Genomic DNA, 15,888 nt, shown 5'->3' with positions numbered 1-15,888 from the left:
AGGTTTTAAGCAAAGTGGGTAAAGCTAGTGTTAGCTGACTCATTTATCATTGATGTGATTCACAGAAAAAATAATTTTAATATCAAAACAGTGACAGCTGCTACAGTGTGCCGAGCTTTTCTGTGAGAATCGTGACTTCATTTGGGTTACTGATGTTAGCAAGCAAATTGTATTTTAAGGGATGTAAAATTTTTGTAAAGACACGGCATACGACGATTCCTGAATGAAGGGAAAAAAGTAAAAAAAAAAAAAAAAGAAGTCAATTTGTTGAGAAAAAGTGGACGAAAGAGCTTTATCACTGAATAGCCTGTGAATCAGGTGCGCAAAAGGGACGAAAGAGAAATGAAACCGAAGCTAGTGTTGATCTCAACACTTTAAATGAAACGCGCCTGGAGCCACAGCTGGAGCAGTGAGTGTTTGCATCTCTGCGCTCCAGGACTTGGCGCTAGGACGGAACTCATAGCGCCTGAGTCCTGGAGAAACTGCAAACAGAAGCTGTGGAGATCTGTGCGCACGTCAGTGGGTCCACCTGCTCTGCTTCCTCATCCAGAACAAAAGAGGGATCATCTCCTTCATCATCAGAATCCACACTATCTGTCGATGCTCTGTGTGGTCTGTCTTGTTTAAAAAAACAAAACTCATAAAAAAAATCCAAGCAAACAGGCTGAGTTTGCCCTGTAATTTCCGATGCAACATGAACTCAGCAACAGCAGCAGTGCTCAGAAATGACTTCTGCACTGTGTGAAAACATTCGGCTGGTCGAATGAAGTCAAACTAAACGCTAACGTTACAAAAACTAAACAAAGGATTATAAAATGTCAAGAATGACAACAAAATGAAATACGGATGAATTGAGGTTTCCCTTCTGAACTGAGGTTGCCCTTCGTTCAGGTTTTTCAACAGTTTAAAAATCCTGACAAAGCGACAGCTGCCAGAACGAAGCTGAGCGAAGGTTAAACGATGCCAACAAAAGTCCAGATTTCTTGTTTCGTTAGGGCTTCATTGCCCTTTGTTAAGTGCCGTGTGACCAGGCCATAACATTGTCAACACTTTGTCAGCAAGTTATGTAGAATTTTTGTATATCTAGAATAAATTAACAGAAACTGTAAAAGCTGAAAGTAGTATAACACCACTGTAAACATTGAGGAAAGATACTGATACCGGTTATTTTACTAAATGATAGAAGTGACGAAAATATCTTAAAGGACTTGCTTTTTGTCAGGTGGCCATTTTGCAACTATTAAATGGGATTCAGTTTTTCACTTGGAACAAAAATAATTTTAATCAGTCCAATATTGCATTAGAATGAAATCACCATCACAGGCTAAACAGCTATACAGTGTCATGTAGCATGGGGAGAATCGCTACGGACGTAAACGTGTGTTAATCCGAGTAAATGTAAAGTAACATTTTTTTAAAACGACTGATTATACAGTTAGTGTCTTACCTTAGCCTTCTTTTATTTTGGTGATATAGCTTGGCATTAAGTCATTACAACTTACTAATTGTATGCAATTTTCAGAAAAAGATTTGGTGGGAAGATGTGGACTGTCAATCGAATTGTGGTTTATGTTGCATTATTGATGTTGATAAGAACTGTAACTGCAGTCGCACAGAGATGGCTGTCCTTTAACTGTGGGACACTGGGTAGTGTCCAGTTGTTTAGTTTGGGCATGGAGCTGTCAGGATGCCTTTGTTAGCATCTAGTTGTTTTGGGTGTAGTATGTCTCATGGCCAGTTTGCTACTTTGCTAACTGGATGTCTTTGATAATTCTTTGATAACTTCATATGTCTTCATATCTCTGGGACGCCATGATGCATATGCTACACAGACAATACACAGTTTTTCTTTTAGACATACCGTTTCAGATAATACAACACGAGCAGTCACTGCATATAAATGTCAAACACAACACTTTTCAGTCATTCACATAGCTCCACTGATCCACGCAGCAGGGCCGGACCTGCCCACCTGGGAGCCGGCCCAGGAGAGGCTTAAGAACAGCTATAGCCAGGAAGTCCTCAGCGGTGCATGAGATGTCTGTTGTAAAGCTTCTAGTGCTGTAAATGGTGACTCTCTTGTTCAATGTGGGCATCTTTTTGGGCATGTGATTTTTTTTTAAAGTCCATTTCCTGTCAGTCTTTGAGTCTTCTGAGTTCGCTCCCCACAACCTGCACTTTAACCTTACGCAGGCTTCAACTCTACTTTGGCTGTTCGCTGAAGGGTTGCATGTTCTAGATGAGCTCTAGGTTTCACTTTAATAACTTCTTAATTTTTAGCCTTTTTGATCTTTGTTTTCTTTCATGTTTCTGGTTTTATTTAGACAGGAAATGATTGCAAAAGATTCATAAAAGTTACAGATTTTTTTATTTTGTTTATAATGTATGGGATATTTTGTTTGTTTCTTTATTGCATACAGATTTATCCTCACACACACTCACAATAAATCAGCAGCATTATTACTTTAATTCTGATGTCAAAACAGTTAAATGCAGTCTCAATCATATTATGGAAATTGGTGATGAAAACTTTTTTCTGTGTAGTAGTGAGCATGTTTATTTGATGGAAATCATAGACTGTATGTCTGCATTTTTTTGTTAGGGATTAGCAGTTTGCACATTCATATTTATACAATAACATGCTTTTGGAGGGCAGTATTCATTTTCAGAGTCCCTCCGTCCATGCGCAGTTGCCCAAAATGACTGATATTCGCCGTCATATCTGAGATACACAACACGTGGAATCACATTAACAATATTTAATGTAATTTCAAAACTGCCGACACCCAGCAAACGCATACATAAAAAGTTGGCTCACTTTAACTTTTGTCGTGTTGGCTGGTACCGCGCTGCTCTCCAAATTCACCAGTGCGTCCTCATCAAGCTGGCTGCTTTGGCTGCTGTTCATTGTCAGACTGTCCATGATAAAATCATCCAGAATATCCATATTGGGACCAACACACACTTCTCGCCTTTTCATGTTATCATCTGCGGACAGTTCTTGGGACAGGTATTGGGATACTCGCCTGCTACTGCAAGCAGGTATGAACAGGTAGCATAAATGTAAATCTATGCTACCGGCCCAGCAACGCCTCAGTAAGTGATAATAATAATACAATAACATGGTTTTGGAGGGCGGTATGCATTTTCAAGAGGCCCGACGTCCATGCCCAGTCGCCCAAAATGACAGATATTCGCCCGAGTTATCTGTCATTGCCGACGACAGCATGGATGGAGGGACTCAGAAAAATGCATACCGCACAACAACAGCATGTTATTTGCATTATTATCACTTTTTACTGAGATACACAACACGTAACGCGTACATAAAAAGTTGGCTCACTTTAACTTTTGTTGTGTTGGCTGGCGCGCGCACTGCTCTCCAAATTCGGCAGTGCATCCTCATCAAGCTGAGTGCTTTAACTGCTGTTTATTGTCGTACTATCCATGAGAAAATCATCCGGAATATCTATATTGGGACTAAAACACACTTGTCGCCTTTTTATCTTTTCCTCTGCGGATAGTTTTTTTTTCCCTCGGCGGACAGTTCTTGGGCTGTGCGCTATGACATCATTTGTTTCCGCACAGTGGGCGGGTATAGCCAGGTAGCATCGACGTAAGTCTACGATACCGGCCAAGCAACGCCTCGGTAAATGGATAATAATACTGCATATTACTCTTACAGTGAAATGGGTTGAAGTATTCTACATTTTTAGACTTATTTTAACCCTTTCTTAAAACATCCTTTTAGCCATTCTTCCAGAAATGTGATTTTTGTGATGATTATTTTCATGTGTGAGAGATATTTTCGCTGCCATGTTGCATTACCTCTTAATGTGTTGGTTTTCTACAGAGTTGGACAAAGAGGAACCGGCCTTTCTGCAACAATTGCCAGAAGTGAGCATGAGATTTCTGAAATCATAGATGGACTTTCTGAGCAAGAGGTTTGTCCTGTCTGGAGTTTCTTTAAATGTCATACTTCGCCAGTATTGAATTTCAGATATAGTGGACAGTGCCACAGTTCAAATAAATGAATCAAAGTTCAGTTCCGTGGACCACTGAACACTTGGTTTTAATAGCTTTGTGTTTTTGCTCCCAGCAGGCGGAAGTTGAAGTGCAGATTTAATTTGCATTTATTTCGAAAGGATCACATGAACGGATTGTGACGACTTTCTCATGTTTAATTTTGACAGAACAACGAGAAACAGATGAGACAGCTGTCGGTCATCCCTCCTATGATGTACGACTCTGAGCAGAGACGAGTGAAGTTTATCAACATGAACGGTTTGATGGATGACCCAATGAAAGTGTACAAAGCTCGGCAGTTCATGAATGTGTGGACCGAACACGAAAAGGAGATATTTAAGGAAAAGTAAGTGCCTGTTGTATTTTGATATCTTTCTTTGCTCAAGAGTTGCAGATTGCTGATTATGTTTTGTAATGCAGATGATTAAATTTTGAAAGCTCTGAGATTTAATAATCATCTACAAATAATACATTGTGCTGAGCAGCCATAGAGAAATCTATGAAGTACTTCATGATGCTATGTTAGAGCTGCTGCATCGTCTTGATATCTGCTAAGATTTGACACATTAATAAAAGTTGGACTCTTCTTTGCAGATTTGTTCAACACCCAAAGAACTTTGGCCTGATTGCCTCCTACCTAGAGAGAAAGGTGACTTGCTGCTTAAATTTTTATACTTGATGTGCATTAAAGTAGAGATTTCCATTTTAACGCTTGGGCAGTTTAATTGTTGTATAGTAGCACAATGTCTCTGAAGAAGATTTGACTACCACATAAATTACTTTGTCAAATGAGTGGTTGCTTGTGGAGACCAGGAGAGCATCTATTATATGCACAGTGAAGTAGAATCAGCTGCACCACTGCAGCTGTGTGGCAGGTTTCCCTGAGCGTGGCCAACATGATGGTGCCAAGGCTGGGCCACGTCATGGGACGCTCAATTTTTTCCTAGCTGCAGTAGATAGATCCTATTACCTATTAGATAGACCTAGGGAGGTCTTCTAGGCACATCCAACTGGGAGGAGGAGGCCCCTGGGAAGAACCAGGACACACTGGAGGGATTATATTTACCAGCTGGCCTGGGAACGCTTCAGGATCCTGCAAGAAGAGTTACACAACTTGGCAGAGAATAGGAAAGTGTGGGATGAGCTACTTGGTCTGTTGCCACCACGACCTGGATAAGCGGCAGAACATGAATGAACGAATGAATGAGTAGATGGATCACTGCTATCAAGACATGGTACACATTCATCAGAAAATAAAACAAGATCCTACACTGTTAATTTTAGAAAACAGCTGCTGGGAGACTTCTCTCTGTTGTTTGAAGCACACAGTAAGTCAGCACCTTGCAGATGCAGAGCACAGGAAGGTACGTAAGGCTACACAATTCTGTGAGGTAATAGTGTACACAGCCATTCAGTATTTTGCTTGTTGACAACACAACCATGAAATCAGCCTTTAGAGGTACTGGGAGTCAGGGCTGTGAGGAGGCAAATCGTGGTGGGATATTAGCATCACATTTCCTGTTCTTGGTTAAAATTACAGCAGACACATTCAGAACTACTTGTTGGCTTGTTTTCATAGACGGTATATATAATGGACACGCCCTCTGTGAAGTCAGCCATAGTTTGTTATGAAGACGTTTTTATGAAGGGCTGTTTTGAAGCACAAAAAATGCTGTTTCTGAGTGTCGCCATGCTGGCAATGCTAACTTCGCCTATATCCCAGCCAGCCCTTATATGGGTGAAGAGATGGACTGTGGGAAGAACCTGTGGCCTGGGCAGGATGAATGAACCCTGAACACATGGCCATCAGAGTTACAACAAGCTCATGCTAACAGGCTAACTTTGGTTGTTTGTTTTTTCAGCATATTTTTGTAAACTGGGCAGCTGTTTTCACAACAGGTGGCTTGGGTGTGGATATAAAAAATTGCTACCTAATGAGCCGGGGGGGGGGGGGGGTAGATTGGATGTTGCCTTCCAGGACCCGGGACCTTTCTGGGGTCCATGCAGTCCAGCACCATGCAGAACCAGGACATGCCCCATACTTTACTTCATCTGATTAGTTTAAATAAAGATTAGGTGCAAATATACAAAAATCTTCTGAGAATCAGTTTTTTCATTATTTGGTACAAACAGCATAAGGATAACTGTGATGTTTCCCTGTATATTGCTCAGTTGGAGCTGTGTTCATGACACTGTTTAAGTTCTTAAACACAGAGAAAAAAAAACCCCATTTGCTGCTTCACTGTAATGTGGATGCATTTTCTTTCCATCTTCTCTTGTCTCAGTGTGTTTCTGACTGCGTCTTCTACTATTACTTGACTAAAAAGAACAACAACTACAAGACACTGGTGAGACGAAACTATGGACGACGGAGAGGAAGGAACCAGGTAAATGTGAGACACTTGAAAGTATTTGTTTGGAACGTTCAGTGATGCAATAAAGAACTCTGTAGCTACATGTGACTGATACCTGTTCAAGAACTGACACAGAGTTTGGCGTGACAGATTCTCATCTCAGTTCTACTCTTGCTACACCTAGTTACGTGAGGCCAAAATATGGCAATCGGGTGTTGCGAAGACTTTGCGTCCATCTGTCTGTGCTCAGCATAAGTCCAGTCCTCTTACTGCCAAAGTCTTCAAATTCACAGAGAACATTCTTGGGACACAGACCTTGAACGCGTTCAAAGATGGATAACTTTGACCTATTTTAAGTGGTCAAAAGCTCGCATTCTTTCTACACACACATTCATTCATTACCTCCATTCTCTCTGTTGTCACAACGTTACATTTACAGGGTCTAACCTCAGGATGATGAACTTGCAGGACATTGAAGGTAGCTGACCTTGGCCTACTTTCAGGACCAAAAGGTCACATTTCATGTTGGGGTTTGACCACCAGGGCAGTATATTGTTGCTACTGCATGATTTGGCCAAGTGAAAGTATATGTTGCTTTTCCTATTTTTATGCTCATACGGCCGAGAGTACTTTAGCAGTGCATTCTACATTTTTCTTTTTAGGGTGATGCAACATGCTGTTACTTTGACAGCATTAGTTGTAGGTCAGAAGTAGCACCTCGTGTGTGTTTCTTAAAAAGAAGACCTGAACGTTCAGCTGCAATTTGCCAAAAGGTACATCTGAGATGCAAACTGAGATTTGATGTTTTGGTGAAAGAAGACCTTCCTCTGCTCCACTTCATCATCAAGCTGTATAACTGGAGATACAAAATGCAAAACATGCACTGTGCACATTTTTTCTCACAATTTCACAGCCACAGAAGCCTGTAACTTATTTTGGGTTGTCTGGGTGTCTTGGTGGCTTTCCTCACTCTTCTCCATCTTGCACAGTCACTCAGTTTCTGAGAACCATCTACTCCACACAGATTTACTTTAGAGTGTCATACTGTTTGTATCTATATACATAAAGGGCTGCGTCTGTCTGTGTCTGTCTGTCTGTCCGGGATAAACTCCCAAACTATAATATGTAACCCTAAAAACTATATATATTCGGAATCTTTGTGACATGGGGAACAAGCTGGTACCATTTTTTGAAAGTTGAACAGAAAAGACCATACAGTGTTGTACCATGTGCTTTTCATGCTGCCACTTCTCTGTCTGTCTGTCTTTCTGTCTGTCTGGGATAAACTCCCATGCCCTAACAACTATATATTCTGAATCCTCATGAAAATTCAGTAAGGTATATCTTATATATTATATTCCAATTCTAAGGTGGAACTATGCTAGTATACTAAGGTATATTTAAATATCTAAAAAGGGAGAGTAAAATAGAAGAGTAGAAAAGAGTAGAGTAGAGCAACTTAGGTGCTTGGTTTTGAGAACCAGGGATGGTAGGTTGAAAAGCTTTTTTATCCCATGGGAACTCTCCCTACCCACCAAGCGGCTCAAAAAAAAAAAGTATATATAATGATAAATAATAAGACATAAGAAAGATAAGACATCATATATATATGTTATATTAAAATATTAAGAGTAATAAACAACATATACAATGAATGTGGTACTATATAATATACAGGAGTAGGTATTAAAACCTAAATATTAATACAGGAGAAGATTGTAGTATAGGTAATTTAGTATGCAGACTAATAGTAAAATTAAATTATAGTTAGTAGGCTAAGCTATAAATCTGGTATTTTATTATAGAAACAGAAGCATGACATGGGGAACAAACTGGTACCATTTTTTAAAAAAGTTGTTCTGAAAATTACCCCAAAAATAGCCGGCTGTGGGTATGACCAGGCAGATTCAAATTTCCAGTCCTGTATATGTGTTGGCGATCTCTGTTTATTTAATCCCTTCCTTCAGCTGCTTTATGTTCTCAACTGTTAAGCACCTGACTGTCCTGTACAACCCAGTTTTCCTTCCTGTCTGAATCCATTCATTTTATGTTTGTAAAATTGTAATGTAAAAACAGTGAAATACATCACGACCTCAATTTTGATTAATTGATATTTACATTTACTGTTACCTACCTTTTGTGTGTAAGTTTGTTATAAATTTGATTGCAAAACAAAGTCTGCTTGAAGGACTTCAAATGTGTTCATCTTTTAACCAAATCTTTCCACTTAGTTTAGGGACTCCACCTCTTATAGTTCTGCTGGACAAACTTTAGCCCATTAACTGTTATAAGACATCAGCATTACAAAAACAAATGTTGGGCAATTGTTTTGATTAAAATGATTGGCATTTTGCTTATGTCTAAAACAAGTTAACCCGGGCAGCGCCGGGTACCCCAGCTAGTTTCTTCATAAACTGTTGTAAATCAAGACCAAGACATATTCAGTGACTTGAAAATGTTCATGTATCCTCTCCCTGACCTGTATAAAGAAAACTGACAATAAAATGGATTATTTATACCAAAGTGTTGCAGTACTTATGCAACCCCCTTGGCGTTTATATTTTTAATTAATTTATATCAAATTGTAGAGATTTGCTTTCAGTTTGAGTTTAAGGATGATAATTTTAGTAATTTGTATTTTTTTTATTTGAAATGGTATGAACAAATTAAAATGTGTGAAATAACAAGTGTGGCAGTACTTTTGGAGGCCACTGTATTCATAGCGCTGGCAGCTTCTTGCCTCCTCCTTTGCTACTGTGCTTATTTTTATATTTTTATTTTTTATTTATTTATTTATTTATTTGCTGCATAACATTTTATTCAAAAGTGGTTTTTCCCACAAAATTAAAGCAGAACAGCAAAAAAAAAAAAAAAAAAAAAAAGCAAATGTCACCACTTCCTGTGTGTGATGTCACTACCAGGCAGATTTATGTCTGGTTTTGCAAGTGTGTGCCTGCCTTCTTTAACTCACTGGCAGAGGAAGCGGGATCAGCCAATACCAACTGCTCCGCAAGCCATGGCACGAGCCCAGCCCCGCTTTGCAACCGAGCCCATAATTGCAGATCTGACTTGTGCTGAGCTAACTTGTGCAGATAACGTGTGCTGAGGCTAAAAAGTTAGCTTCAATAACCATTAATCAGTTAACTGAAAAGTTATCTTTTATGACGATAAACTGCTAAAAAAAAAAGATCTTTATTACAGATAACCGATAACTAGGGGTGGTGGCCAAGTGGTTAATGCGCTTGGTTTCAGTTCAGAGGGTTCTGGGTTCAAATCCCACCCCTGCCACATTTCTCCATGTAATGTGGAGTTGCGTCAGGAACAGCATCCGGCGTAAAACTTGTGCCAATTCAACATGCAGATCCACCTTGGATTTGCTGTGGCGACCCCGAGTGCAAACAAGGGAGCAGCCGAAGGGACTTACTTTACAGATAACCGATAACTATTAGTATTGATTTGGACGCGGCCACATCAGATTACACTGTAGGCTTCTGATAAACCAGTTTCGCTTTAAGCGCCTCAGGGGCTGCTGGGTAAATTCAAGGATCACAAACACAAAGAACACATGAAAAATGAACAAATAAAAAATAAAACCCCAAACACTGTCATCATCTTTCAAAAGCAGTAAAACACAGTATTAGAAGTCACAGTTTATCTCGGTATTAGATACACCATCATTTACGAGCTAAAAGCTGCTGGTTTTTTCACACGCTTTGAACCCTGCGTTTTAAACAACCGCAATACATCCATTAATGCAATGTTTGGCAGAGTAAAATACACGTAGTAAATATAAATTCTTACCTGTTGGTCAGTGGGATTCATCTGAATAAATAATCCACATAAAGCGTCCTTTTTTTAAAATGCAAAACAGTGTCTAAATGTGAAGAAAAGTCCCTCCCTCTGTACACACAGCTGCGCCGTGAGAGCTTTTCTCCGCCACCGAGTCTTGGCTTTTAAATTACAGCCACAAAGAAATAAAATGTTCAAATTTGTCTGTTTTGTTTTTGTGTCGAGTGGACAAGTCACTGTAACGTCCAAAGTGAACCTGAACTATACTACCCATAATGCTCCCTGCGTCAACCAGCCAGTCACGTTTTGCAGTTAATGATGACGTCATCAGCAAACGACAGGCAGCCAATCTGCTCAGTGGCTACAAACGCACAACAAACGGACTAAAATGTTTGATTTTAGGGTTTTCAAACATTTTTGACCGTTAAACTTTACCAGCAAAGAAAATGTTATCTGAACTAAATTTATCGAAATATAATTGGTCTGATGATGGTTTTAAAACTTATCTGACAAGCTAATCTGATAGCAAAAACGTTAGCTTCAATAATTATCTGCTATCGGATTAGCTGAACTGTGCCCACCACTGTTCTGAGGCTAATGAAATCGTCATTGTTAATGTTAACGTTTACAGCTATCAATATAAGTAAGTAGCTCACTATAGGCCAGGGGTGGGCAACGAGGGCCGAGACACTGCAGGTTTTCCTTGCAACCAATCACCTCACCTGGTGGGTTGCTGATGAGCTTCTCCCCTGCACATAAACACCTGGTCATCAATGAAATCACCTGCTGAGACACCTGAACATTAATGAAATCACCTGCGAAGGTGAGTGGTAGCAAGGAAAACCTGCAATGTCTCAGCCCTTTATGGCACATGATTGCCCACCCCTGCTATAGGCGTTAAGGACCCCTTCACACATAGTGCGAATAAGTACAACTCAGGGTGACTCACGGCAAAACTGTTTGCATGAGCGAACCACAAAATATCGCGCCGGCGGGCAGGCGTGCATGATTCTGGTGCAGCGGTTCATGCACATGACTGTGTCTTTGGAGCAGGAACAAGGTGCACCACATCGCGCCGCTGATGTGGATGAAAATAAAATAAAAAACAGCTTTATAATTAGTGAATATCACTGGGTTGATATGAATAATACATAAAAGGGGACACAATAGAGAACCCCACAGTTAAAAAAAAAAAAAAAAAAAAAAAAAAAATGCCACTTACAGGATTTGACTCTAATTACCAGATGGAAACTTTACCATGGTGCTACAGTCACTGTCTTGTAACAAGAGCGTGAAATGGCTAAAATCAACAAGCAGATAACCATATTTTCTAAAAAAGAAAAAAAAAGCACTGTAATAACTGACCAAACGGTGTTTGGTACGGCGTATTTCTGCTGATACGTGACTGAAGGTGTCACACTGTTGGCTTGACCTGGTCCTGCGGCGCGCCGCTCACGGCCCGACACGCGTGTCCTTTCAGACGTGACATTCTGATCACCTGCTGCGTGTCCACATGAACTGACGGCCCGTTTTTCAACCCATTGCAAACGCAATACATGTTTTTATGTATTTCCACACAAGCACACACGCGAGTGTCCGTCAAAACATGGGACGTGTGATATCCAGAACCAGAGATGTCTCAACAGCTGTGGGCAGTCAGCCGCGCCCCGTGTCCTGTCAGCGCACAGACCAAGATGCCACTCTGTGATCAGATGAGCGATGCCTTGCCTGCGGGGGGGTGCAAACCACACACACACACGTGTTGGGAGGGCAGACCGGGGTATAGTGTTTTGATTGGAGAGCAGCGTCAACTCAGAACATGGCAACATTTTGGGTTCAACTGTGCTGAACTACTGAAGGAACCTTTAATCATTTATCCACATACAGCAACACATGCAGGTACAGGTGCTATAAAAAATATAAAAATAGTTAAGCTTTCAAATTTACACAAATTTACAGTTTATGATAATTTATTTAATTAATTTAAAGCCTGATTTATGCAGCTGCTGCTCTTTAACTCTGTGTCATGCAATAACGCGTGTGACAGTTTTAAAGTTCTCCCTCTCTGGATTTTGCTTTATTATGGACTAATTTGACCCTCAACAAGCTTTTCTTTCTACAATCATCACCTTCAAATCATAGGTAAGCTGAACATTTTCCTCTTTTACCGACTTCGTGCTTTATGGCCCAGTCACACGGCACACGGCGATTCCTGAACGAAGGGAAAAAGTAAAAAACGTTACAATTCGTTGAGAAAATGTGGACGAAAGAGCTTTTATCACCGAACAGTCTGCGAAGCAAGAGCGCAAAAGGGACGAAAGAGGAACTTAACAAAACCGAAGCTCACGATCTCAACGAAACGCGCCTGGAGCCACTCGGCGCTGGAACGGAGCTCATAGTGCCTGAGTCCTGGAGAAACTGCAAACAGAATCTGTGGAGATGTTGATGGACCACCTGCTCTGGTTCCTTGTCCAGAACAAAAGAGGGATCATCTCCATCATCATCAGAATCCACACTGTCTGTCAACACGATGCGTGCTCCGTTGTGCTCCAATTTAAAAAAAACAAAAACAAAAAAAAAGTGCGCTGTGGTCACTGCTGTATCACTGTATTATGTTCTAAGCCATATATATTGATTTATGACAGAAAACTGTCAAAAGGGAGAATAAATATAAGTGTAAAGATGATTGAGTATATCAGAGCAGTAAATTAATCAGTGCATGTGAATGCGCGCATTGACTCGTGCGGTTATTTCCACCAGCTGATCACTGATCCACAACGTAGCCTGTTGATGCCCGGCCCTATTTACCATTTTCCTCTTCGCTCTGTCTTCTTGAAAAAAATATCTGTGAGCTTTGCACACTTGGCAGCATCTTCCTCTAAAGCTTTTCTTTTTCCTATCTATCTTTTCTGTCCATCTTTTCACTCATGGGTCACTCCTCCTATTTGCTAGTAGCCCAAGTCCCATCTGAGCGCACAAGGTTTGGTTGGACTGAACTAACTGTAATGAATGCATAGGGGTGTTAAACGTGTAATGGTATGTCCCTACCTTAGGCTTTGGAAAAGATAACAGCGTTGCAAAAGAAGCAGTCTTGTTATTTTCTTGTGAATTTTCATGATTGTAAAACATTTATAACACTATACTATAACATTCTCTTGCTGTGTAGCCTATAACCTAACAGTTAGTGGTGGTCATATACGAGGTCTATTAGAAAAGTATCCGACCTTATTTTTTTCAAAAACCATATGGATTTGATTCATATGTTTTTACGTCAGCCAAGCTTGAACCTTCATGCGCATGCGTGAGTTTTTCCACGCCTGTCGGTTGCGTCATTCGCCTGTGAGCACACCTTGTGGGAGGAGTGGTCCAGCCCCCTCGTCGGATTTTCATTGTCAGGAAATGGCGGAATGATTTGGGCTTTTTTTCCATCAGAATTTTTTCAGAAACTGTTAGAGACAAGCAGCTGGACACCATTCGAAAAATTTATCTGGCTTTCGGTGAAAATTTTACGGGCTTCACAGAGAATAAGGAGTGTTACTACAGCTTTAAGGACGGCCCACAATGGCGCACGGCGCGGTGCGCTCCGAGCCGCCATCGAGAGGCAGAAAACACCACATCATTTCTAAACGGATCGCTGTGTGGAGCTGGGACCGTCGTGAGCAATTTCTCTGGTTATCACAAGAGCTGGACATCAGCCGTTTTCCGGCAGATTTCACTTTTAACAAGAGATTTTGTCATGGAAAGCCGCGCGGAGGCTTCGCGCATCAGGACCGATTCGCTGATCGAGCGAGACAAAGGAACGCCTCCATTTCAGAGTGCCAGGGGACAAGTTGGGACATGCCCAGCTCTCCACAATTTCTCTTATACTCACTGGGCTGGTAAGCATTGAAAGCCGAGTTGTTTTCAAGGAGATGTGGTGTAAGGCGAAAAGAGAAGTAGCAAAAGCAAAGGCATATTGTGAGCTGTACAAGAAGTTGAATAGTAAGGAAGGAGAAAAGGACTTGTACTGATTGGCCAGACAAAGAGGCAGAGCTGGAAAGGATGTGCAGCAGGTTAGGGTGGTAAAAGATGCACATGGTAATGTGCTGACAAGCGAGGAGTGTGTGAATAGGGAATATTTTGAGGAGCTGATGAATGAAGAAAATGAGAGAGAAAAGGCTGGATGATGTGGTGAGAATAAGTCAGGAACTACAAGAGATTAGGAAGGATAAAGTGAGGGCAGCTATGAAGAGGATGAAGAGTGGGAAGGCAGTTGGTCCAGATGACATTTCAGTGGAGGCATGGAAATGTCTGAGAGATGGCAGTGGAGTTTCTAACCAGATTGTCTAATAAAATCTTGGAAAATGAGAGGATGCCTAAGGAATGAAGATGAAGTGTGGTTCTTGTTTTTAAGAACAAGGGTGATGTGCAGAGCTGCAGAAACTACAGAGGCATAAAGTTTATCAGCCACAGCATGAAATAATGGGAAAGAGTAGAAGCGAGGCTTAGAAAACAGGTGAAGATCTGTGAGCAGCAATATGGTTTTATCTTGAGAAAGAGCACTATAGATGCAATGTTTGTTGACAGAATACTGTTGAAGTATAGAGAAGGCCATAAGGCGTTACATTGTGTGTTTGTGGATTTAGAGAAAGCTTATGACAGGATGCCAAGAAAAGTGTTGTGGTGTTGTGTGAGAAAGTCTGGAGTGGCAGAGAAGTATGCTAGGGTAGTAGAGGACATGTACAAGGATAGCGTGACAGTGGTGAGATGTGCAGTAGGAATGACAGACTCATTCAAGGTGGAGGTGGGATTACACCAAGGATCAGCTATGCAGTGGTTGGCAGATGACATCAGATGGGAGTCTCCATGGACTATGATGTTTGCAGATGACATTGGGATGTGTTGTGAGAGTAGAGAGCAGGTTGAGTCTAGCCTGGAAAGGTGGAGATATGGTCTGGAGAGCAGGGGAATGAAAGTCAGTAGAAGCAAGACTGAGTACATGTGTGTGAATGAGAGGGAGCCCAGTGGAATAGTGTGGTTACAAGGAGTAGAAGTGGTGAAAGTAGATGAGTTTAAATACTTTCAGGCAGGGTGGAGTGGGTGGAGAAAGGTGGCAGGACTGATTTGTGACCAACGAATATCAGCAAGAGTAAAGGGGAAGAGTTTACAAGAAAGTAGTGAGACCAGCTACATTGTACGGCTTAGAGACGGTGGCACTAACAAAAAGACAGGAGACAGAGCTGGAGGCGGAGAGCTGAAGATGTGATTCTTTTTGGGAGTGATGAGAATGGACGGGATTAGGGATGAACATATCAGAGGGACAGCTCAGGTGGGACGGTTTGGAGACAAGTCAGAGAGGCGCGATTGAGATGGTTTGGACCTGTGCAGAGGAGGGACCCAGGGTATATAGGGAGAAGGATGCTGAGGATGGAGCCACCAGGCAGGAGGAGAAGAGGGAGGCCAAAGAGTTGGTTTATGGATGTGCTGAGGGAGGACATGCAGGTGGTTGGTGTGACAGAGGAAGATACAGAGGACAGGGTGAGATGGAAATGATTGATCTGCTGTGCCACCCCCTATTCGAGCAGCCGAGAGAAGAAGAAGAATAATTCTCTGTGTGTATTTTTTTTGATATGTTGGTGACATTGATGTTAAATTGTGTGAGTTGCTGATTAGTGATGAACTTGGCACCTTCCTGTTGTTTTTCGTTATCCACTGGGATGAAATGCACATTAAGGATGTT

At 41.3% G+C, this 15,888-nt stretch overlaps 1 protein-coding gene across 1 annotated transcript in view; it reads left to right on the top strand.

The window, feature by feature from the left end:
- ncor1 (nuclear receptor corepressor 1) overlaps positions 1 to 15,888 on the top strand; it is a 206,486-nt gene that overhangs the window by 93,790 nt on the left and 96,808 nt on the right. The window contains 4 exon segments of the mRNA XM_034177498.1: positions 3,854 to 3,944; positions 4,194 to 4,372; positions 4,621 to 4,675; positions 6,312 to 6,413. Coding sequence (XP_034033389.1) covers positions 3,854 to 3,944; positions 4,194 to 4,372; positions 4,621 to 4,675; positions 6,312 to 6,413 — 427 coding nt within the window.

The sequence above is a fragment of the Thalassophryne amazonica genome, chromosome 9 (genome assembly GCF_902500255.1).
Source record: "Thalassophryne amazonica chromosome 9, fThaAma1.1, whole genome shotgun sequence".
NCBI lineage: Eukaryota > Metazoa > Chordata > Actinopteri > Batrachoidiformes > Batrachoididae > Thalassophryne > Thalassophryne amazonica.
The sequence above is the reverse complement of the archived record's forward strand: the minus strand, read 5'-3'. Positions and strand labels throughout refer to the sequence as shown.